The following is an 18,513-nucleotide window of genomic DNA, read 5'->3' on the forward strand; positions in this document are numbered from 1 at the left end:
TATTCTGCCGTCCACAATGAAAACACGTATCTATTGGTAGCACTATCAGTAATTACACATACTTGGTTTACACACACATTATGAGGGTAATCCCCTGGCTACGGGTGGCTTGAACTGACAGTGTCTCACATCAAGCTTATTTCCTCTGATTTGCTTCCATAAATGAGTTGCCATTTTGAATTGTCGTTTCAATAGCTAGCAGTCAGAAGAAGTGGGCTAATTATTGGTCTCAGCGAAGAGAGGGAGAGAAAGGAAAAAATAAAACTCCAAAAGCATAACAAGTGAATCTCCCTGTATGGCATGGGGTTAAGTATATAGGAATATGTACACACATACAACTTTGTACATCTACATGCACAGATATACATCTGTCTACCCATATTCAGTGGTATTGTCCAAACTTTAACATACAAGTTTATAAATAATAATAATAATTATGATAATAATAATAATAATAATAATAACAATAATAATAATAATAATAATAATAATAATAATAATAATAATAATAATAACAATAACAATAATAACAATCATAATAATAATAATAATAATAATAATAATAATAATAATAACAACAATAATAATAACAATAATAATAATAAGAAGAAGAAGAAAGGACATTTATATTGCGCAGCTACTATAATGATATACTCTACTGCGCATTACAAAATGACATGCATACAAGAAATTCAAACAGAAAATACATTACTTCAAGAGATGACTTTTTGACTAAATGTCCTACTTCTATGGTTTAAAATACAATGGCTTTTTCTTTTTGGCAATATATCTTTCATAAATAGTTGAACCTGTCCATGGTGACCACCCACAGGAGACAAAAAAAAAAACAAAAACAAATAAATAAAGTGGTTTGCTATAAACAGGTGGTCAGGGTTGTTAACAAGGCTTTCCTTCTGGGTGTGTGGGTGGGATTGTTTTTAGTGGCTGTATATGGCAGGCGGCTGCTATAGACATGTGACTGCTATGGTAGGATTGACTGTATAATATGGAAGGCACAGCATACATAAAATAGAGCCAAATCTTTGACAAGTTTCTTCACTGTGGTACCTTATACAGCTGTATGATAAAACAGGCCTATATTGGGACATCAAAAGTGTGATATTCACTTACAACATACAGAAAGAAGTCAGTATTTGCACTCATTTGAAATATAAACATATCATTTTCAGATTTGATTCCAAGCAGATACATATATGATGCAGTGAATAAAAAAAAAAAATCAACGTCAAAAATTTTAAGAGTGCCTCAAACAGCTAGATTCCTTTGAGCACTTTACTTTTGGTTCCAAGTCCATTCTCCAGCAATGAATATTACACCAAGGGTTTGGATTAAAGCCTTAAAATGAGATAGACACAACTGAAACTTCTTTGGTTTGAAGAACTCTATAAAGTATAACAAATTAAAAATCAGAAATGTTGCTACGGCGACTGGTATGCCTCCGCCATAATGCATGATTCTCGTAATAGGTCTATAGTACGTCTTGACAATGTGTGATGTCAGTTAACATAATCAGCAAAATATTGAAACGACATGATTGTCACGAATGTGTTGAATGTTCATTTTCCTTGAACTAGGTTTAATTGGATGAATGGCTATATTTTTTAAGAGAGCATGTATTTGGGGATTTGAGGATTTTTACTTGACTTTTGACTCTTTATAAGTTTTATATGCATTGAGTAATTTTCAAGGGATGGAGAAAAAGTATAATTTCAGTATTGAATAGTAAATTGTTAGCATTTTAACCTGGCCTTTGACCCTTGACCTTTGACCCTATGACCCTAATATTCCCAAGAGAATCACTGTCAGGCAGAACATGCATAAATATGTACTAAGTTTCATGATGATACCTTGAGACATTTTCGAGATATGGTGGAGGAAGTGAAATTTACCACTTTCACATGACCTTTGACATTTTGACCTTAGACCTTTTTGGCGAAAGACTTCCCAGAGAATCTCTATTGTGTAAGACATGTATACACTAAGTTTCAAGAAAAATCTTGCAGGCATTGCATAAATATGAGGGGAAAAAGTGAAGTTTTGAGGAGTTAACCTTGACCTTTGACCCCATGACCCCCAAAATTCCCTAGATAATCACTTCCAGTCAGTACATGCGTATGTACTACCAAGTTCCATGAAGATACCTTGAACCACTTCCGAGATGAGGGAAAAAAAAGAAGAAATTTTAACATTTTCACTTGACCTTTGAGCTTTGACCTCATGGCCCAAAACTCTGTGTACAGAATCTTTATTTGGTAGTTCATGAATAAACTAAGTTTCAAGAAAATACCTTCAGGCACTGCATAGATATGGGGGAAATAGTGAAATTTTGAGCATTTGACCTTGACATTTTGACCTTTGACCTTGAGCATGTGCACCCAACAGTTAATAAGCACAACTTCGCCCACTCGTACATACAAATGCAAAGTTTCATTAGGATACCTCAAACGTTTTTTTAGTTACGCTCTCCACAAAATCGATTACGGACAGACGGAAGGACAAACAACTCGAAAACATAATGCGTCCGGCAACACTTCCTGGCGGAGGCACAAAAAACAAAAACAAAAAAAAAAACCCTCACATACAATGTATAAGTAATTTGGTAATGCTGCTGGGTACTGACATTGGAATATATATCTTTGCTGTCCACAGTATTGGGTATAACAGCTGCATTGTTTATTTAATTTGTTTGTTTTTCTTATATCAATTTTACTTTTAACTACTTTGACTACATCCTGAAATCAACATACCAGTATGGAAATTAATCCTCAACATGTGACATGCACACATCAGTTTATATTCAGAGGTTACTACTGCAATTTTATTACAATTTGTTGATTACTACAGTGGACACCAAGGACAAATGACATATCTTATCTTTCCCTGCTACAAAGAACTCCCCAAAAGACTGAATAATTATTTTTAAAGTATTTTGGTCATTTCTAAAAGAAATTGACATTATAAAACTGTCACACTTCCAATCACCAATACCATAAAAGTACTCACATTCATTTATATATATTTAAACACATATCTCACTCATTTGCATGTTGAAAACACAGACCACCAACACAACCCAATATCAAATGCAAACAGTCAGTAATGAAAGTATTGTCGTTAATCAGTAGAATAATGGCACACTGAACCGATACACAATACCAACCTCCACAAAGCTTTGGGCAGAATGAAGTAGAAAGTAATAAAATGCTTTTTTGCAGTGCGATTAATACCTGGCTAAATAGTACCGATAAATTTCTATAGTGAAAACGGTGAAAGTAAACCACTGCCATGCCAACAGCACTGCAGAACACCATTGTATACAGGAACATTGCATATCGAAGTCCTTACATATCATATCAACTTCATAACAAGGAAAGAATCTGTAAGGCAAAGATGATTCCACAAAGACATGCATTTGTAATAAAGGGAATACTAATGAGTTTTCATTGCTAATGTTCATATCTAGCACATTCATTTCATATTCACTTCTTGGAGTAAAATGATACTTGCATCATGTGCTTGAACTCATTCTTAATCAACACTGCCATGGTCCTTTATGGTTCTGAAAGAACTCTGCTTTTGAATTTCCTTTTGATTGTTGTTGTTTTTTCTTCCTGCAAGTCACCTCATGACAGCAGGGCCCTTTACAGAAGTAAATCTTACCCGAGTGTTACTGAGAAAGTGAAGTGCTGTGATATTTGAGTTGTCACTGGAAACCGCAATACTCCATCAACGTTGTTTAACACACTGCATTCACTTTTATCTCTCTTTCACCCGACAGATAAAGTCATAGAAAAATTAACTACTCCAGGAAATGTTTCACCGAATGGAATACACAGCAACATTTCATCAAAGCATCATGACTAAACCTCCCTTCATTCAGTACAAACTAGGTTCATTTATGCTGGGTGACTGAGATACGATGTGAAGATGAACAACTCAAAGCAAGCGTTACGAAATGCATCGCGTTCTTGCCCGCCACTTACCTAGTTTATCCTGTATTTCACTTATCTCATGAGCCCATAGATGATGTTCCTCTGCCCTAATATTTCTTTATGCACCTCTCTCTGTTTATTGTACATTTATTGTTGGGTAAACAGATGTACTGTTGCAGTTAAACCCATAAAAAGAGGGTGGTGACTTGCATATTGAGGGTGAACTTTGGTTTAAGCATATTGTGTACAGTTCTGGTCGAGGTGAGGATTAAGCTTTTAACCTTTGCGAGATATTCAGAAACCACTCTATGAGATGTCCAAGAGCATGCAATTCTTACTGGTATCAAAAGTTTATTTGATGTAAATCAGTTTTGAAATGGCTGAGATATCAAAAAACAAGGTGAAACAAAGAGATCCTAATAAAAGGTGTCGCCTGTTGCCTTTTACTATTATCACCATTTTGGATATCTCGGCCATTTGAAAACCAATTTTCATCAAATGTTGAACCCTTCTTAAAATTACATGCTCTTTCATATTTCATAAGAGGTTTCTCATTATCTCACTTAGGAATGTTCAAAACATGAATCCCCTCCTCAACCAGTACTGTACAGTCCCTTTAAGCATATTTGAATGATATGAAGTCAGTATTTGACTTGCTTGCTTGGAGAAAACATGGTATTCAATGTTTCTCCTAATAAACCTGCAATCATTCAGCATAAGTTTACATTTCTTTTCTGTTGTCAAGTGTAACAACATGAATCAAATACTGCGGGTGGAACTGGGGCACAGGATTCATATCAAATATATTGTAATTTCCCCTCAACTACTGTTAGAGCGTAAGTGTAGCCCATCAAATCTATGATGTCAATGAAAATGATTGTAATAGTCTTCTACTGAAGTCATGATACCAGACACTGTCACTCTGCATACCAGTGGAATTGAGTTCCTTGTATGTATTGGTGATAATCAGCCACAGTTCTACTAACTACTAGAGTGAAGGCATTAAGTATGATAGGTGAGAATGAAGTGTATCTATATATTGCATATGACTGACTCCAATAACAAAGACACCAATTTTCATACTGAGAAAAAAAAACAGTCAATTACTCTCCTACTGACACTAACAGTCATTAAAAGAAACAAATTGTAGTGTGGTGTGAATCAAGACAGAGTGCAAACATTTGCTCTGGACTGGAAATCATCCTCTTCAATCCCCTATGAGCTCCCCAATGAGTTCTGCCTGGTGTGCCACCGGTATACATCCACCGTCAGCTGCTCCATGCCACCATAGAAGACATCCACTGCCAGGAAGAAGGAGCCTACAATGAGCATATGCCACCAAGCGATAGAGGTGTACACCATCAGACACACTAGAAAGACTAGGAAGAGTACCCAGTACACCATGGCACCATACAAGGCAAAGTACACCCCTGGCTCCTCAGCCACGCCTTTCCACTGGTCCCCATCTGCCCCATCCTTCTTCACGAACGAGCGGTCCTTGGTGTAGAAGTCCTGGAGCTGGGTTTCCTTCTCCGCCCATCGCTCTGTGCACCACTTCTCAAAGTCTGTATCCAGAGGAAAGGATCTAACTGGGTAGCGCTTGACATGGAAGTGTACCTCATCAGGTAAAGTACCACAAAAGACATCTATTTCTCCACGGACCGGTATCTGGTCTGGATAGCCAACTGTCACGTCATAGATGGCATCGACCATGTCTCCTAGAAAGAAAATTGAGTGGAAATAGAGGACTGTGAATTAAAGTGTATATATTTGCTAATCACTCTCAAACTTTCTTCGTATTTTTTTTTTTTTTTTTAAAAGAAGACAGGGTTCTTACACTTAGAAAGATAAGACAGAACCTTATAATAACTCACTTAACTTCAATACTAACCTACCTTAAACATGAAAAATATTTCTTATTAATGTGACTACAAATTTTCCACTGTGACAAAATATTGTCTGTATCCACAGCTCTTTGGATGGGTGAAATTAATTTGAGACAGTATTTCAACTTTTCTTCCTTTAACAGACACTTTATTATGCAAAAATCAGTTTGGATATTGTGTGATTATTTTACCACATCATCAAAACACATTATTCTCTCAAAGGATTTCTACTTTCTTCAGTTGTCTTACAGTGACCTGAGCATTCAGTATATCTTTTACTGTAATAATCACAGCTCCAAACTCACGTTTTCGCAGATGATCCATGATGAACTTGAATCCTGTCGTGCGAGGATGTAGGACATACTCGTATCTTGGCAGATTATTTTTGTCAGCATATGAGTCACTCTTCTTCTTGCTGTTGGGAGCCATGTCAGTCCCTGTAGGATAAGAAAAAATTCACAGGATCCATGTTTCAAATGAAACAAATTTAACCAGCTCGAAGCATGTGCATATCCCCCTTTGGTTATTACTCTACTATCTGGATAAATGACCCATCAGTATTTTCTTTTATTTGTATTTCACTCAGTAACATTTTCCCCTCATTGTTTTTGTTTGTATTGATTATTCTTATGTTTTAAGTTGTATACTATTCACTGTATGATTTGTATAATGATATTGTATCATTCTGTACTTTCACTTCACAACCTTGCTGGAAAAAAAAAAGAAGCTTATACCTGAAAGAATTTTTTATTTTTTTTTTTTAATTCTTGGTTAAACAAAGAAACTCAATTCAACTCAACCTCATCAAGCTCTAGCAGAAAACTATTGAGCTTCCCTTTACAATCTTTGCATAGTCAGTCTGATTTCTGCATTTATAGTTCTCTTTCAATCATTTGACTTACAATGCACAAGGTGCATCACAGATAGATGGCAATTCTCCATTCCAACCCTCATATAACCCTTGACCTGTTTTACTGCTTTCTTGCAGTCTGTTGGTGATTGTTATGAACTTACAACTTCTCTTTGAGAATTCTAGACTTTGCAACCATAAATTTCTCTCAGAGCTCTTCATAAAATTTGTTTGTTTTTTGATGTAAACTTGTAACCCCAATGATTATTTCAAGGGGAAATAAATGAAGAGAAATGAGATAAAATGAAATATTTAACATATCCATTAGAAACAAAGGCAGAGAGTTAAAATATATCAGGTTTTGATGAAATTAGGTTTAAATTGCATAGCACTGTACAGTAGAAGATGGAAATGCTTGAGATGGATCCAGCTCTTACCTTCTGGGAACATAAAGTACTGAGCAGTGTACTGGGTGTCACAGAAGTAGTCCAGTAGCATTGTAAGCCACGCCTTGTCCTGGTCCCACTTGCGCTTCAGGAAGATGTAGCAGGCAATCTGCATGGCCCATCCTTTACAAACACAACAGGAAACGGTCTCATTTGACATCTGTTCTGACAATTTATGAGCACCAGTTAACTCCATTACAAATTCCATGTCAGTATTTTCCTTGTGTGATAAGTCTTCGGGCTGACATGTTGAATTATTGATGTCAGTGATATTTTTTTCTTTAGTAGCCAATGAAATCTATTCACAAGAATTCCCATACCTCAAAACAACAAAACCAGAAAAGCTTGTACAGACAGATCACTAGCAGTAATTCACCTCTCTATACCCCACTATAAAATTGTTATGACATGCTTCTAGTGGACATTAACCCATTGGGGACAGGCTGATTTTGCTACAACACACATTTCTGATAGACACTTGCCAGAGTATACTCAGGACTTGTCCTCACGGGGTTAACCAAAGTGCTAGGACCACTTACCCACACCAGGTATGTGCCTGAGGTCATTTCTGAGGATGATCTTCTCGGAGCGGATGGAGCTGTGTGCAAAGAGAGGTTTCCAGAAGAACATCCAGTCCAGCCGGCACCGATGGTTCATAATGATCACACTCCGCTCTGATTTACTCAGCTTGTCGCCTGTCACCTTAGTCTTCACTCCAAAGAACACCTCTGAGGGTATGAACACAGTTACAAACATCAACAACGAATTATACAGTCCTGTTGAAAGATCACAAACAACTTCAAAACATATACTGTAAAGCACAAAATGTTCACAAATAGGAGCACCAACCTTTTTCCTGGCATGAAATTTTTGTGAATTGCCACTGGCATTCAATGCATAAATAGCGTAGACAAGAACTTTCACATGTATTTTTATTTCACAAATCTTGGCTCTCATGAAATTTGCAAAATTAAAGGGACTGTACAGTACTGGTTGAGGTGGGGATTCATGTTTTGAACATTCTTAAGTGAGATAATGAGAAACCTCCTATGAAATATGAAAGAGCATGTAATTTTAAGAAGGATTCAACGTTAATTTGATGAAAATTGGTTTTCAAATGGCTGAGATATCCAAAAAAGTGATAATAATAAAAGGCGACAGGCCACAACTTTATTAGGATCTCTTTGTTTCACCTTGTTTTTGGATATCTCAGCCATTTCAAAACCGATTTTCATCAAATAACTTTTGATACCCCTTAGAATTGCATGCTCTTTGACATCTCGTAGAGTGGTATCTGAATATCTCCCAAAACGCAAAAAAAGCTAAATCCTCACTTCGACCACAACTGTACACACCCTTTAAAATGCATACGAAAATTTGTTGTTGTTGTGACCTGTGAATACTTGAGCCATAACTGATTTGTACTGTACTCTCATTATTAATAAATGAAAATGTACATTTTTTCCCTTTGTATATTCATTTTCATATTTCATTTAAAATAAAAAATTTCATGTCATTTACAGTTATTTAATTTACTGAACTGACTTACCAAGTAGAAGCTGTGATCCCAGGAAAGTCCAGTGTAGGGGCACATACAGAACAAAGAAATGACAATATTGTAAGTAACACAACTTGGCAATGTATCACTTACAGTACCATTATGGAAGATTCTTTTCCTAAAAAAGCCTGATAGCAGCAATTTGGAGTTTTGTTAAACCAAAAGGAAAAATAAAGTAATGCCCAGCTAATAGACACTGCTTAACATTGCAGTGGCTCAGTTGGACAAATTGTTAAACTTTGCTGACTGAGATGTATGATCATGTTCAGATGCAGAGAAACACTCCAGCATACAAACGTATTGAAAACTATGCTGGTGCCATCAAGAGATGTCTGCACATATATCACCATGCTAAAACAGTATTGGACTACAAATATTGTGACTACATTTACCCACCTCGGGGAACTCTACTTACATGTAATCCAACAGAAATGACAGCATGATCAAACACTGAGAATAGATTCACATACATGTAGTTTCTTTCCAAAAAAAAAAGTTTCTTTTCTTTCACCCAACAGGCAACTCTATTCAACCTTATTGAACCTTTATCCAAAATAATCCAGGGCAAGAGAAAATGATTTTTGGAAATATTTCTGTCTGTTGCAATGCCAATGGCCAGTTACTATCCGTATGGCGGTAGCTATCAAATGACACATCACTGTTATGAAGTCTAATCATCTAATGCCACATGACCTAAATTGTTACAATATGTATGTTAGTAGTATTTCACATACTATGCAATGAAATTTACCTGTATGTATCACATAATATTTATCGTATGATTTTGTGACAGAAATAAATCAAATCACACAGATCAGAGAAGGAAACATCATTCCTAGCTGTACAATTGTATACTGTATTACCAGCATACCTATGCATACTTGAGAAGCATATGGTTGACAAAAAAGGGGGTTGTCTCTGTATGCATCCCACACAGGGTTAATTTTGTAGCAAGATAAATAGGCAGGGTTTGTGTATTTTGGTAGCCTGCAATTCCCAAAACGGAATTCAAACTCCTGGTTCTGAACATCTGAGAACTTTAGATCTGCAGTGTTTTGCATTCATCCATGAGCACCAATCCAGCACCATGTGCTTAATCATCATTTCAATAACAACAACATACAATGTACTGTAAAAGTGGAAATTTTCACAATATTGACATTTTTGTACATTTTGCGCAAGGAGAAACTAGCGTGAAAATAAAAGCATGCACATATTTTTGCTTCCCATATGTTCCAGTAGTTGATGTCTTGATTCCGTGGAATTATAAACATGTGAAACTCATCTTACCCAGCCGAGCAAGAAAATCACTTGTGCGAAAATATCCACTTTTGCAGTACTGCAAAGCAAGAAATATTTGCAGTATGAACCTTTAATGCACTGGAGCTCAGGGTGATTTTTCACGACGTGCAATTTTCACAAATTGCCACTGGCATCTTATGCACTATAGCGTGAACTTTCACTAGCATTTTAATTTTGTGAATCTTGGCTCTCGCGAAATTCATGAAATTAAAATGCATGCGAAAACTTATGGTTTTACAGTATCTGATGACATTACAGCAGTAGAATTAAGAAGAAATGATGTAGAAATCTAACTCACAATCGGCAAGGTTAGCCAGAGTGTCATGAGGTTGTCATTGATGTGTCGATAAAGGTGGGGCTTGATGAACATGAGGGGAACTATGGGTCCCATCATTAGCATGGAGCCAAGGAAGCCGGTAGACATCAGCATGAAGGTGAAGATCGCACCACCGACCTTGTTGCGTAGAATCCCACCCATGGCTATGGCAAGATGTCAACTCGGTCTAGCTGTGGGAGGTTGGGAGTGATATATCATGATTATAATAAGGAGCGTTGAATCAACAACTTCTGCTGCACACATTCTTAGAATTGACGATAGTATTAACTCAGTTTTAGGTTTTCGAAGTCATCAAATATATGGTAAACAATATCACAACAAAGAAAAAGTCAAGAAGATTAAATCATGACAAAAACACCTTCAAAGTAACAAAATTCACATAAAACAATGATAGTCTGACTCTCCAACATGGATACTAAGCCAGAATTGTACAGGTGAGCCAATCAAAAATAAACGTGGGATCATATTTTTGTTTTTGTTCTTCTCAGAAAATCTGCTGCATTTCAAAGCTGATAGTGGGTCATATTTCTTGGTCTTAAATGACATCTCTTTAAGAATGTTGTGTGAACTCAAAATGTGGTGATTTCGCATGAATCCCAATTCAGAATAGTAAGTGTCACAATATATTGCAGTGAAACTCAATTATAAAAACATCAGTGTTTGAGTCCATATAGAGTTGTGAACAAGATGGAAGTTCTAATGAATAATCTTTCACTCCAATAATTTAAAACAAAGAAAAGAGCAAAGATGTGATAACAAACTCATCATACATTGTTAATGACAGGCAATACAACATACCACAGAATTTATCCATGAACTGTCAACACCAGTATTGTAGCAACATTATCTCATACTAATAAGTCAAGCCTCAGTTTCATGAAAAATATCTAATTGGATCAGTGGATCACAAAAATCTCTCCTCCAATACATGGGAAATACAAACAGTTTATGTCACCCTTTCATGTGGTTAATGTAACCTCAAAAGCAGACAACTGCACTACGGCACAGACAGATCCTTTCTGAGCCAAAGCAAAATTCAGAAAGACTTTTTCATGTCCTCCCCCTTTATTTCGTTATACCACTCTACACAACCCTATACTTGCTTGTTAGCTTCAAACAGATGCATGCTGTCCCAAAAAAGATGCAAAATGTGCAAGCATGATGCATGCGTCCATGCATAAGCTTATAAGGATAAGGTACTGTAGAGTGGTATGGCTACATGTCACAAAATGCTGCATGGATATGCAGCTATGCAACAATATCTGACAAACACAATTTGGGGGTATGATTTTCCTTCAATTTGTCTCCCTCTGTACAAATGAAATTTGTGAGATGGCCAAGTCCTGCTGATCTACACTTTTAACAAACATGTCAGAAAAAAGGAATCAGCGGGAATCGAACCCGTCATCTACTGCTTTCCGGGCACTGACACTTAAACCAGGCTATCCCTGGTCACCGGCAGTAACACAATGAAAGCCGGAAGGATGACAGAATTAGATTCCTGTTGTTGGTTCCTTTTTTTTTCCATACCCAACACATTTGTTCTGAGAGTTTCAACACTACTGGTTTTGAAGAGAATAGTGTACTACACAATGCACTTGCTGATATCTGCTATATTTTATGGAGATAACGCCTGGGAGACATAACCTTATTGCCTGTGGAGAATTGATCTGCATACATAAATTTGTATAATTACATTATTGTTGGAAGACTCCATTTTCATTTATGTGTGTGGACATTGCTACATCAAAGCGGTGACTTGCTGGATAGATACTTGCTGGATTATCATTCACACACTGACTAAACGCAGTCATCCCAATGTCTAGATTCTATGTATCATATTGCTGTGGATTTATTGCATTTGGATCTAAAGCAAGGTGCTTCATAAGCATTTGCCCGATTGCCTCAGGCAAGTGAAAATCATAGTTGGGCAAGTGTTTTGGAATAATGAGTAAAAATGCTTGCCCCGAATTGGGCAAGCAAAAAGTTTTGAAGATACCTCAGGGTGCTACATACAATTTCATTTTACCACTTGCCGGGTCGGGCAAGCAGATTTTCGAAATGTTGTGCAGAACACTTGCCCGAACATGAATTCTAATTGCCTGAAAAAACAGTCAAATCATATAACTCAAGTTAAAACATCACTTCTATTAAACATAAGTCGAGCGCTTGAAGGTAATGTTTACCATTAAAGGACAAGTCCACCTTCATAAACATAAGGATCGAGATAATGCAGCAATATTAGTAGAACACATCAGTGAAAGTTTGAGGAAAATCGGACGATCTGTTCAAAAGTTATGAATTTTTGAAGTTTCTGCGCAGGCACTGCTGGATGAGAAGACTACTACAGTGTATGATGTCATATGCGTACAACAATATAAGGAAAATGAAAAGAAAATTTCACAAAACTTTACTTTTTGAATAAAGTGCACATTTCTTTGACTTGTTACTGATGTACATGTTAAGGGTAAGATTATTCCCCCTGCCTTCTGAAAGAGAGAAGTGGAATGTTCTTTTGTTATGCAAGAAAAATGGAAATATGTTGAACTTTCTTCATTCTTTCTTTATATCGTTGTACACATGTGACATCACAAGCTATAGCAGTCTTTTCATCCAGCCATTACTGAGCAGAAACTTAAAAAATTCATAACTTTTGAACAGATTGTCTGATTTTCCTCAAACTCTCACTGATGTGTTATACTAATATTGCTACATTCACTCAACCCACATGTCTATGGACGTGAACTTGTCCTTTAAGAGCAGTGATTTAAAAAATGTTTGAGATATCACATTTGATGCATACATTGTATGTGTAGGTCAGTTACATATCACAAAACATCCCACTTTTTTTTTTTTGCAACAAAGCCTAAATACAGGAAGATATCACTATTTTTCTCAATAAACCATAACTGTACAATGTTAGTCTAGAAACATTCCATTATAATTATTGTTCACATTTTGTACATTTAACATTCAAAAAATACATTAATTATACTGATTCAAATTTTTACATTGTTTGTTGCTATCCCTAACTCACATTTAAGAACTATTTTGAAGCACTACAGCTGGGTTTTTGTTTCATCTGTATGGTAAATTATGCCTTTAATATAAAAGCACAATCACTTGAATAAACAATATGCATTGATTGGCATGCTTAAAGGAAACAAAACCCAAAGAGAAATGTAGATTGAGTTATCAAAGCAGCAACATTAGCAGAAGTACACATTGGTGAATGTTTGAGGAAAATCAGACAATCGATGCAAAAGTTGAGAATTTTTAAAGTTTTGGTGTTGGAACCACTGGATGAGGAGACTACTAGAGGTTATGATGTCATGTGCACATGGTCAACAATATAAAGAAAATGTAAAGGGTATTCCACAAAAATTCAATTTTCTAGCAAAATGAAAGAGCACTTGAATAACTGCTTTCATAAAGCAGGGGGAATGATTGCTACCCTTAACATGTCAGTATCAAGTTGATGCAATGTGTAATTTTCATGAAAAATGAATTTTGTGGAATTCTCTTTATATTTTCTTTATATTGTTGTCCACACTAGTTGGGTGTCCAACACATCAACACCCTAATGTTTTTCTATCAATAGATACTTTAAATATCTCACAATTTGGCTGAAATTTTACTCTTACACACATGTGAAGAAAATACTCTGAATTCACAAGCGTGCACTGAAAATGTGATTTACGATACACGCTCCAAGGTAACTGCTTTGAACGCATGGGTTATTCTGACGCATTCAGTTGCGCCATATTTTAAAACCAAGACCCCTACCCTCTATTTAATAGACAATGCGTGTGAATATGAATGCTTTTCCTATGTGCCTTTATAATCATAATCTGAGACAGTATCATTGTTTTGCGGTTGATCTTGTTTATTATCGGATTTTTCAGTAATATTTGGACATCTTCAAATCCCCGGTGAAGAATGCAATACCACTGCGCATAGTTGCATGCGTGAAAGTTCGTTCTTTACGCGCAATACTACTGAGGGGTGTCGATTTCAATCTACAGTGTTGATGTGTTGGACACCTATACGCCATTGCATTGATAACCTTAATGACCTCTAGAGCAAAATCAGCCCATCCTCAATGGGATAATGGGGGTCATGATTATGAGTGTGACTGTGACTTATCACTGCGTGAGACTCACACTCACTCAACCCCGCTTCACGGACCAACGGCAACAAGGCACATGCATGTAATTGACATGGACGTTAATTATCTTCTTCTCCTTCTTCCTATACTGTGCAAAACCTCCTAAAACTCCTGAGAGTATACTCGCACACAATCATAAAAGTTCCCATTTATTCATTCATCTAAGAAAGTTTAAGATAACGAGAGGGCAAGAGTTCCTTTTGAGACAGCCACCCAAAAGTGAGTGCGTGCATCCGTGCCGTGCGTATTGCAAGCAAGGTTAGGTTAGGTAGAGTTGTATAGATCTGCACTTATTTAGTACTAACCGTTAGTGTGATTGGGGTGGCTGTCTCAAAAGGAAGTCTTTCCAAAGAGAGCTATGTATGGTAGCCCTACTACATATCGACCACCCTTATTGAAACCGACCGCGTATAATTCGCGCACTGAACACTTAGTACGCACTTCTCTGCGCGCAAAGCACATAAAAATGGATTGGCTTTGAATGTAGATTAGGATGGTGCGGGAAAACGCGATAATTCACTGTTCATTAATGGTTTTAATCAAGGACAAAATTTCGAATGAATATTTTCACCGAATCGTAATGACAGCACAATGTAATGTCTATGGAAGTTTCTAAAAGGCTTCTAAAAAGCTTCGTACAACACGGCGTTCAATACAACTCGGTTTACGTGCATTGTCAATGCAAAATCAGCGGTCGATCCTAAAAACGCGATTTACCGCGGGGAGCTGAAACGAGGCCACGCAAGTTCGTCGGCGATATTTTTGCACTGAAACTTCGAATCGAAAAGGGAACAACGGCATTTGATAGAGCTGGATTTTCTCAATCACGTAGGTCAAGTTTTTTACGTGAATTTCAGTGTTAAATATTCTCATCAAGCAAATAAACATTAGGCGGTCGATTAGTAGTAGGTCCAACCCTACCAATAGAGCAGAGTTACTTTTAACCCGTTGCTGGTGAAGTGACCCACGACCCACGTCCCCCCACCCACGCACTGACTCGATTAGACCGAAAGATCAGTCTGTATCTGTCCGTCGGGGAATGTTCCGCGGAGACTGTGTCTGGCTTCACGGATCCCCTCCGTATGAGGACAGCGTTAATGGCAAAATATAAAGAGTCCTCCGGACAGACGGATCTTTCTGTCTATGACTCGACTGGCTAGACCTCTTTTAATGACGTTGAATTATATAGAAATAAAATTCGTACTTATGACCCAGTAGAAACTATCTGTCTATGCCTTGGGCTTAATATGAAGTGATCAGGTGATAGCAAATTTACCTCAGCTCTGACGTGAGGCTCTGGTACTGGCTGCTGACCGAGGTCTGCTGGCTGGCTGGGCCAAGCTGGGTAGCTGGGCCTAGCTAGGTAGCTGCACAGAAGAAATGGTTGTGCCTTGTGGGATCCTAATCCGAGTGCCGTGGTGATATGGCTCTCTTGCTCACTCAGCACCCAGAGACACGACGACAGCTAGTCTAGTTGAACTTTTGGCATGCCGAACTTTTTGCGAGTAGGGCCTAGACTGGGAAAATTACACTCCCTCTGCCACGTACTGACAGCTAAAACCGCAGTATTACCATTACCAGGCCTATGGCATAAAGAACACAAAGACCTGTGCAACGCTAGCGAAGAACGATCCGAAGAGGTTGTCACAAATCACCCGATTGTAGCCCCACCGCACTAGCCACCAGACAGCCAAGTTGAATAGATTGGCAGTATGCACACGCAGAGTGTGTGTACGTGATACACATGGGATGCGATATGCAGGCAGGCTACACCGCATGGCAGCATGAGCAGCGGGTTCATTGATACATGGACCTCGAATGAGATGAGGGTGCAGGGAAGAGTATGGAACGCCATATGTTGCAAAAGTCGAAAAATTAAAAAGCACTGATCAGAGGTTCGTGCAAAGTAAGAACTACTGATCAGAGGTTTCTAACTCTACACGAGCAAAGACAAACCTCTGATCAGTATATCTATCAGCCTCATTTCAAAGTAAGTCCTTCGTTGTGCAAATCGTAGATTACAGCACATAAAGAGTGTCAAGTCCTCGTAACTATGAATAAAATAATCTATCTTAAATTCACATACAGTGTACAAGGATTATTGAATTCATATATGAAAGACAAGTTCACCTTCATAGACATGTGGGTTGAGTGAATGCAGCAATATTAGTAGAACACATCATTGAGAGTTTGAGGAAAATCGGACAATCCATTCAAAAGTTAAGAATTTTTGAAGTTTCTGCTCACTCAAGGCTGGATGAGAAGATTACTATAGCTTGCGATGTCACTTGAGTACAACGATATAAAGAAAGAATAAAGAAAATTCAACATATTTTCACTCTTCTCGCATAACAAAAGAACACTTGACTTCTCTCTTTCTGAAGGCAGGAGGAATAATATTACCCTTAACATATGTCAGTAACAAGTCGAAGAAATGTGCGCTTTATTCAACAAGTAAAGTTTTGTGAAATTCTCTTTTTATTTTCTTTATATGGTTGTACGCATATGACATCATACACTGTAGTAGTCTTCTCATCCAGCAGTGACTACGCAGATACTTTAAAAATTCATAACTTTTGAACGGATTGTCCAATTTTCCCCAAACTTTCACTGATGAGTTCTACTAATATTGCTGCATTCACTCATTCCACATGTATGTGAGGGTGGACTTGTCCTTTAAGCTATTCTTCTAAATTCTCTTTTTCTCTGATAGATCCCTTTCCTGCATTGAATTATTTCTAGTGCTGTATAAATATATCAGGCTTCTGTTTGCCCAGTCCCCTTTCCCTCTCAATGATCACTCTGTACATATGGGGGGGGGGGGGAAATGATATGTTTCTACAGCGGCTTGTAGGCCTATGCCTGCGCCATATATTGCATTATTCCACAAATAGATCTTCTGATGGTAATGCAGATGTTTGTAAACTGCAGCACCAAACCACAGATATGTGGTGGTGGAACTGGATGCATCCAGTTCCATCCAGTTCCAGCATCACGTATCTGTGGTTTGGTGCTGCATCTGACACATGTTTTGATTCTAACTAATATGGTTTATAACTGACAGTAATGAAGCACATAGGCACAAATTGTGTTCAATACTACAATATAGGTCAGCATTTAGCTTCCTATGTGGCTTTCTGTAGGTGTTGGCCGTGTGATCATGTTAGTGTTAAATCTACAATAAGACAGTACAAACTTGTTCTGAAATCTAACATTAAGTCTTGCATCTTGCTCTGAAGGGTTAAAAACGTTTACACTAACACATTAATAACATCTACACCAAGATGTGTACATACCCACATAAAGGAGTAGAAACATTAGCACAAAACTTTTCTACTTCTTGTTCCTTTCACTGAAGTGTACACAGAGGGGTCGACTGGTCCTAATGGTACTTTGGACTTCATTCACAACCTGAAGTTATGTAGTGGAAACTCTGTAGCAGAGGGTTTTTTTTTTTTACATATTTTGTTTGTTGTCAATAGCAAAACAGCATAATCATAGGGATTTATTTCTTAAACTCAGTGAATAGGCTTTGCCGTGTCAGACATTTTACTGTGCAATTGCATCTCATAACACCATCTCCTGTAGTCACACCATGGTCTCCTCATTCACACACAACCATTGATTTCAAATACATGTGACCCAGGAACACATCTTAGAACAAGTAGGATTTGTGTGTATCAATTATTACTCACTGCAGTATTTGTTTCAAGGATTGGTCCATGCTTGAAGGCATTTACATGTATATGCACACACAAACACAGTCATACATCCAATCATAACATATTAAGCAGACATGATTAAAAATGAATGGTCAACTGGTGAACTGTCTCTTTCAAGTACCATGTTCATGTACTGCCAGTAGTACTCAATGCACATACACACACACGCACACACACAGATAAACTACACTTTCTAATCTTGTTGCATGAATCATACGACTTGCGCTGTCTTGGAATGATACATTAACCCATGGTACACTGTGACATGACACTCACTACAACATACTGGAC

General features: G+C 37.4%; 1 protein-coding gene across 1 annotated transcript; it reads right to left on the reverse strand.

The window, feature by feature from the left end:
- Positions 1 to 5,005: 5,005 nt before the first annotated feature.
- LOC140246388 (lysocardiolipin acyltransferase 1-like) lies at positions 5,006 to 10,479 on the reverse strand. Its single transcript, XM_072325854.1, has 6 exons — positions 10,294 to 10,479; positions 8,448 to 8,457; positions 7,675 to 7,863; positions 7,127 to 7,258; positions 6,145 to 6,276; positions 5,006 to 5,671 (listed from the first exon to the last, which is right to left on the reverse strand). Exons 1-6 carry the CDS (start codon positions 10,471 to 10,473, stop codon positions 5,169 to 5,171), a joined length of 1,146 nt encoding a protein of 381 aa, XP_072181955.1. The 5' UTR covers positions 10,474 to 10,479; the 3' UTR covers positions 5,006 to 5,168.
- Between the last annotated feature and the right edge of the window lie 8,034 nt (positions 10,480 to 18,513).

This window comes from Diadema setosum, chromosome 1 (assembly GCF_964275005.1).
Source record: "Diadema setosum chromosome 1, eeDiaSeto1, whole genome shotgun sequence".
Lineage (NCBI taxonomy): Eukaryota > Metazoa > Echinodermata > Echinoidea > Diadematoida > Diadematidae > Diadema > Diadema setosum.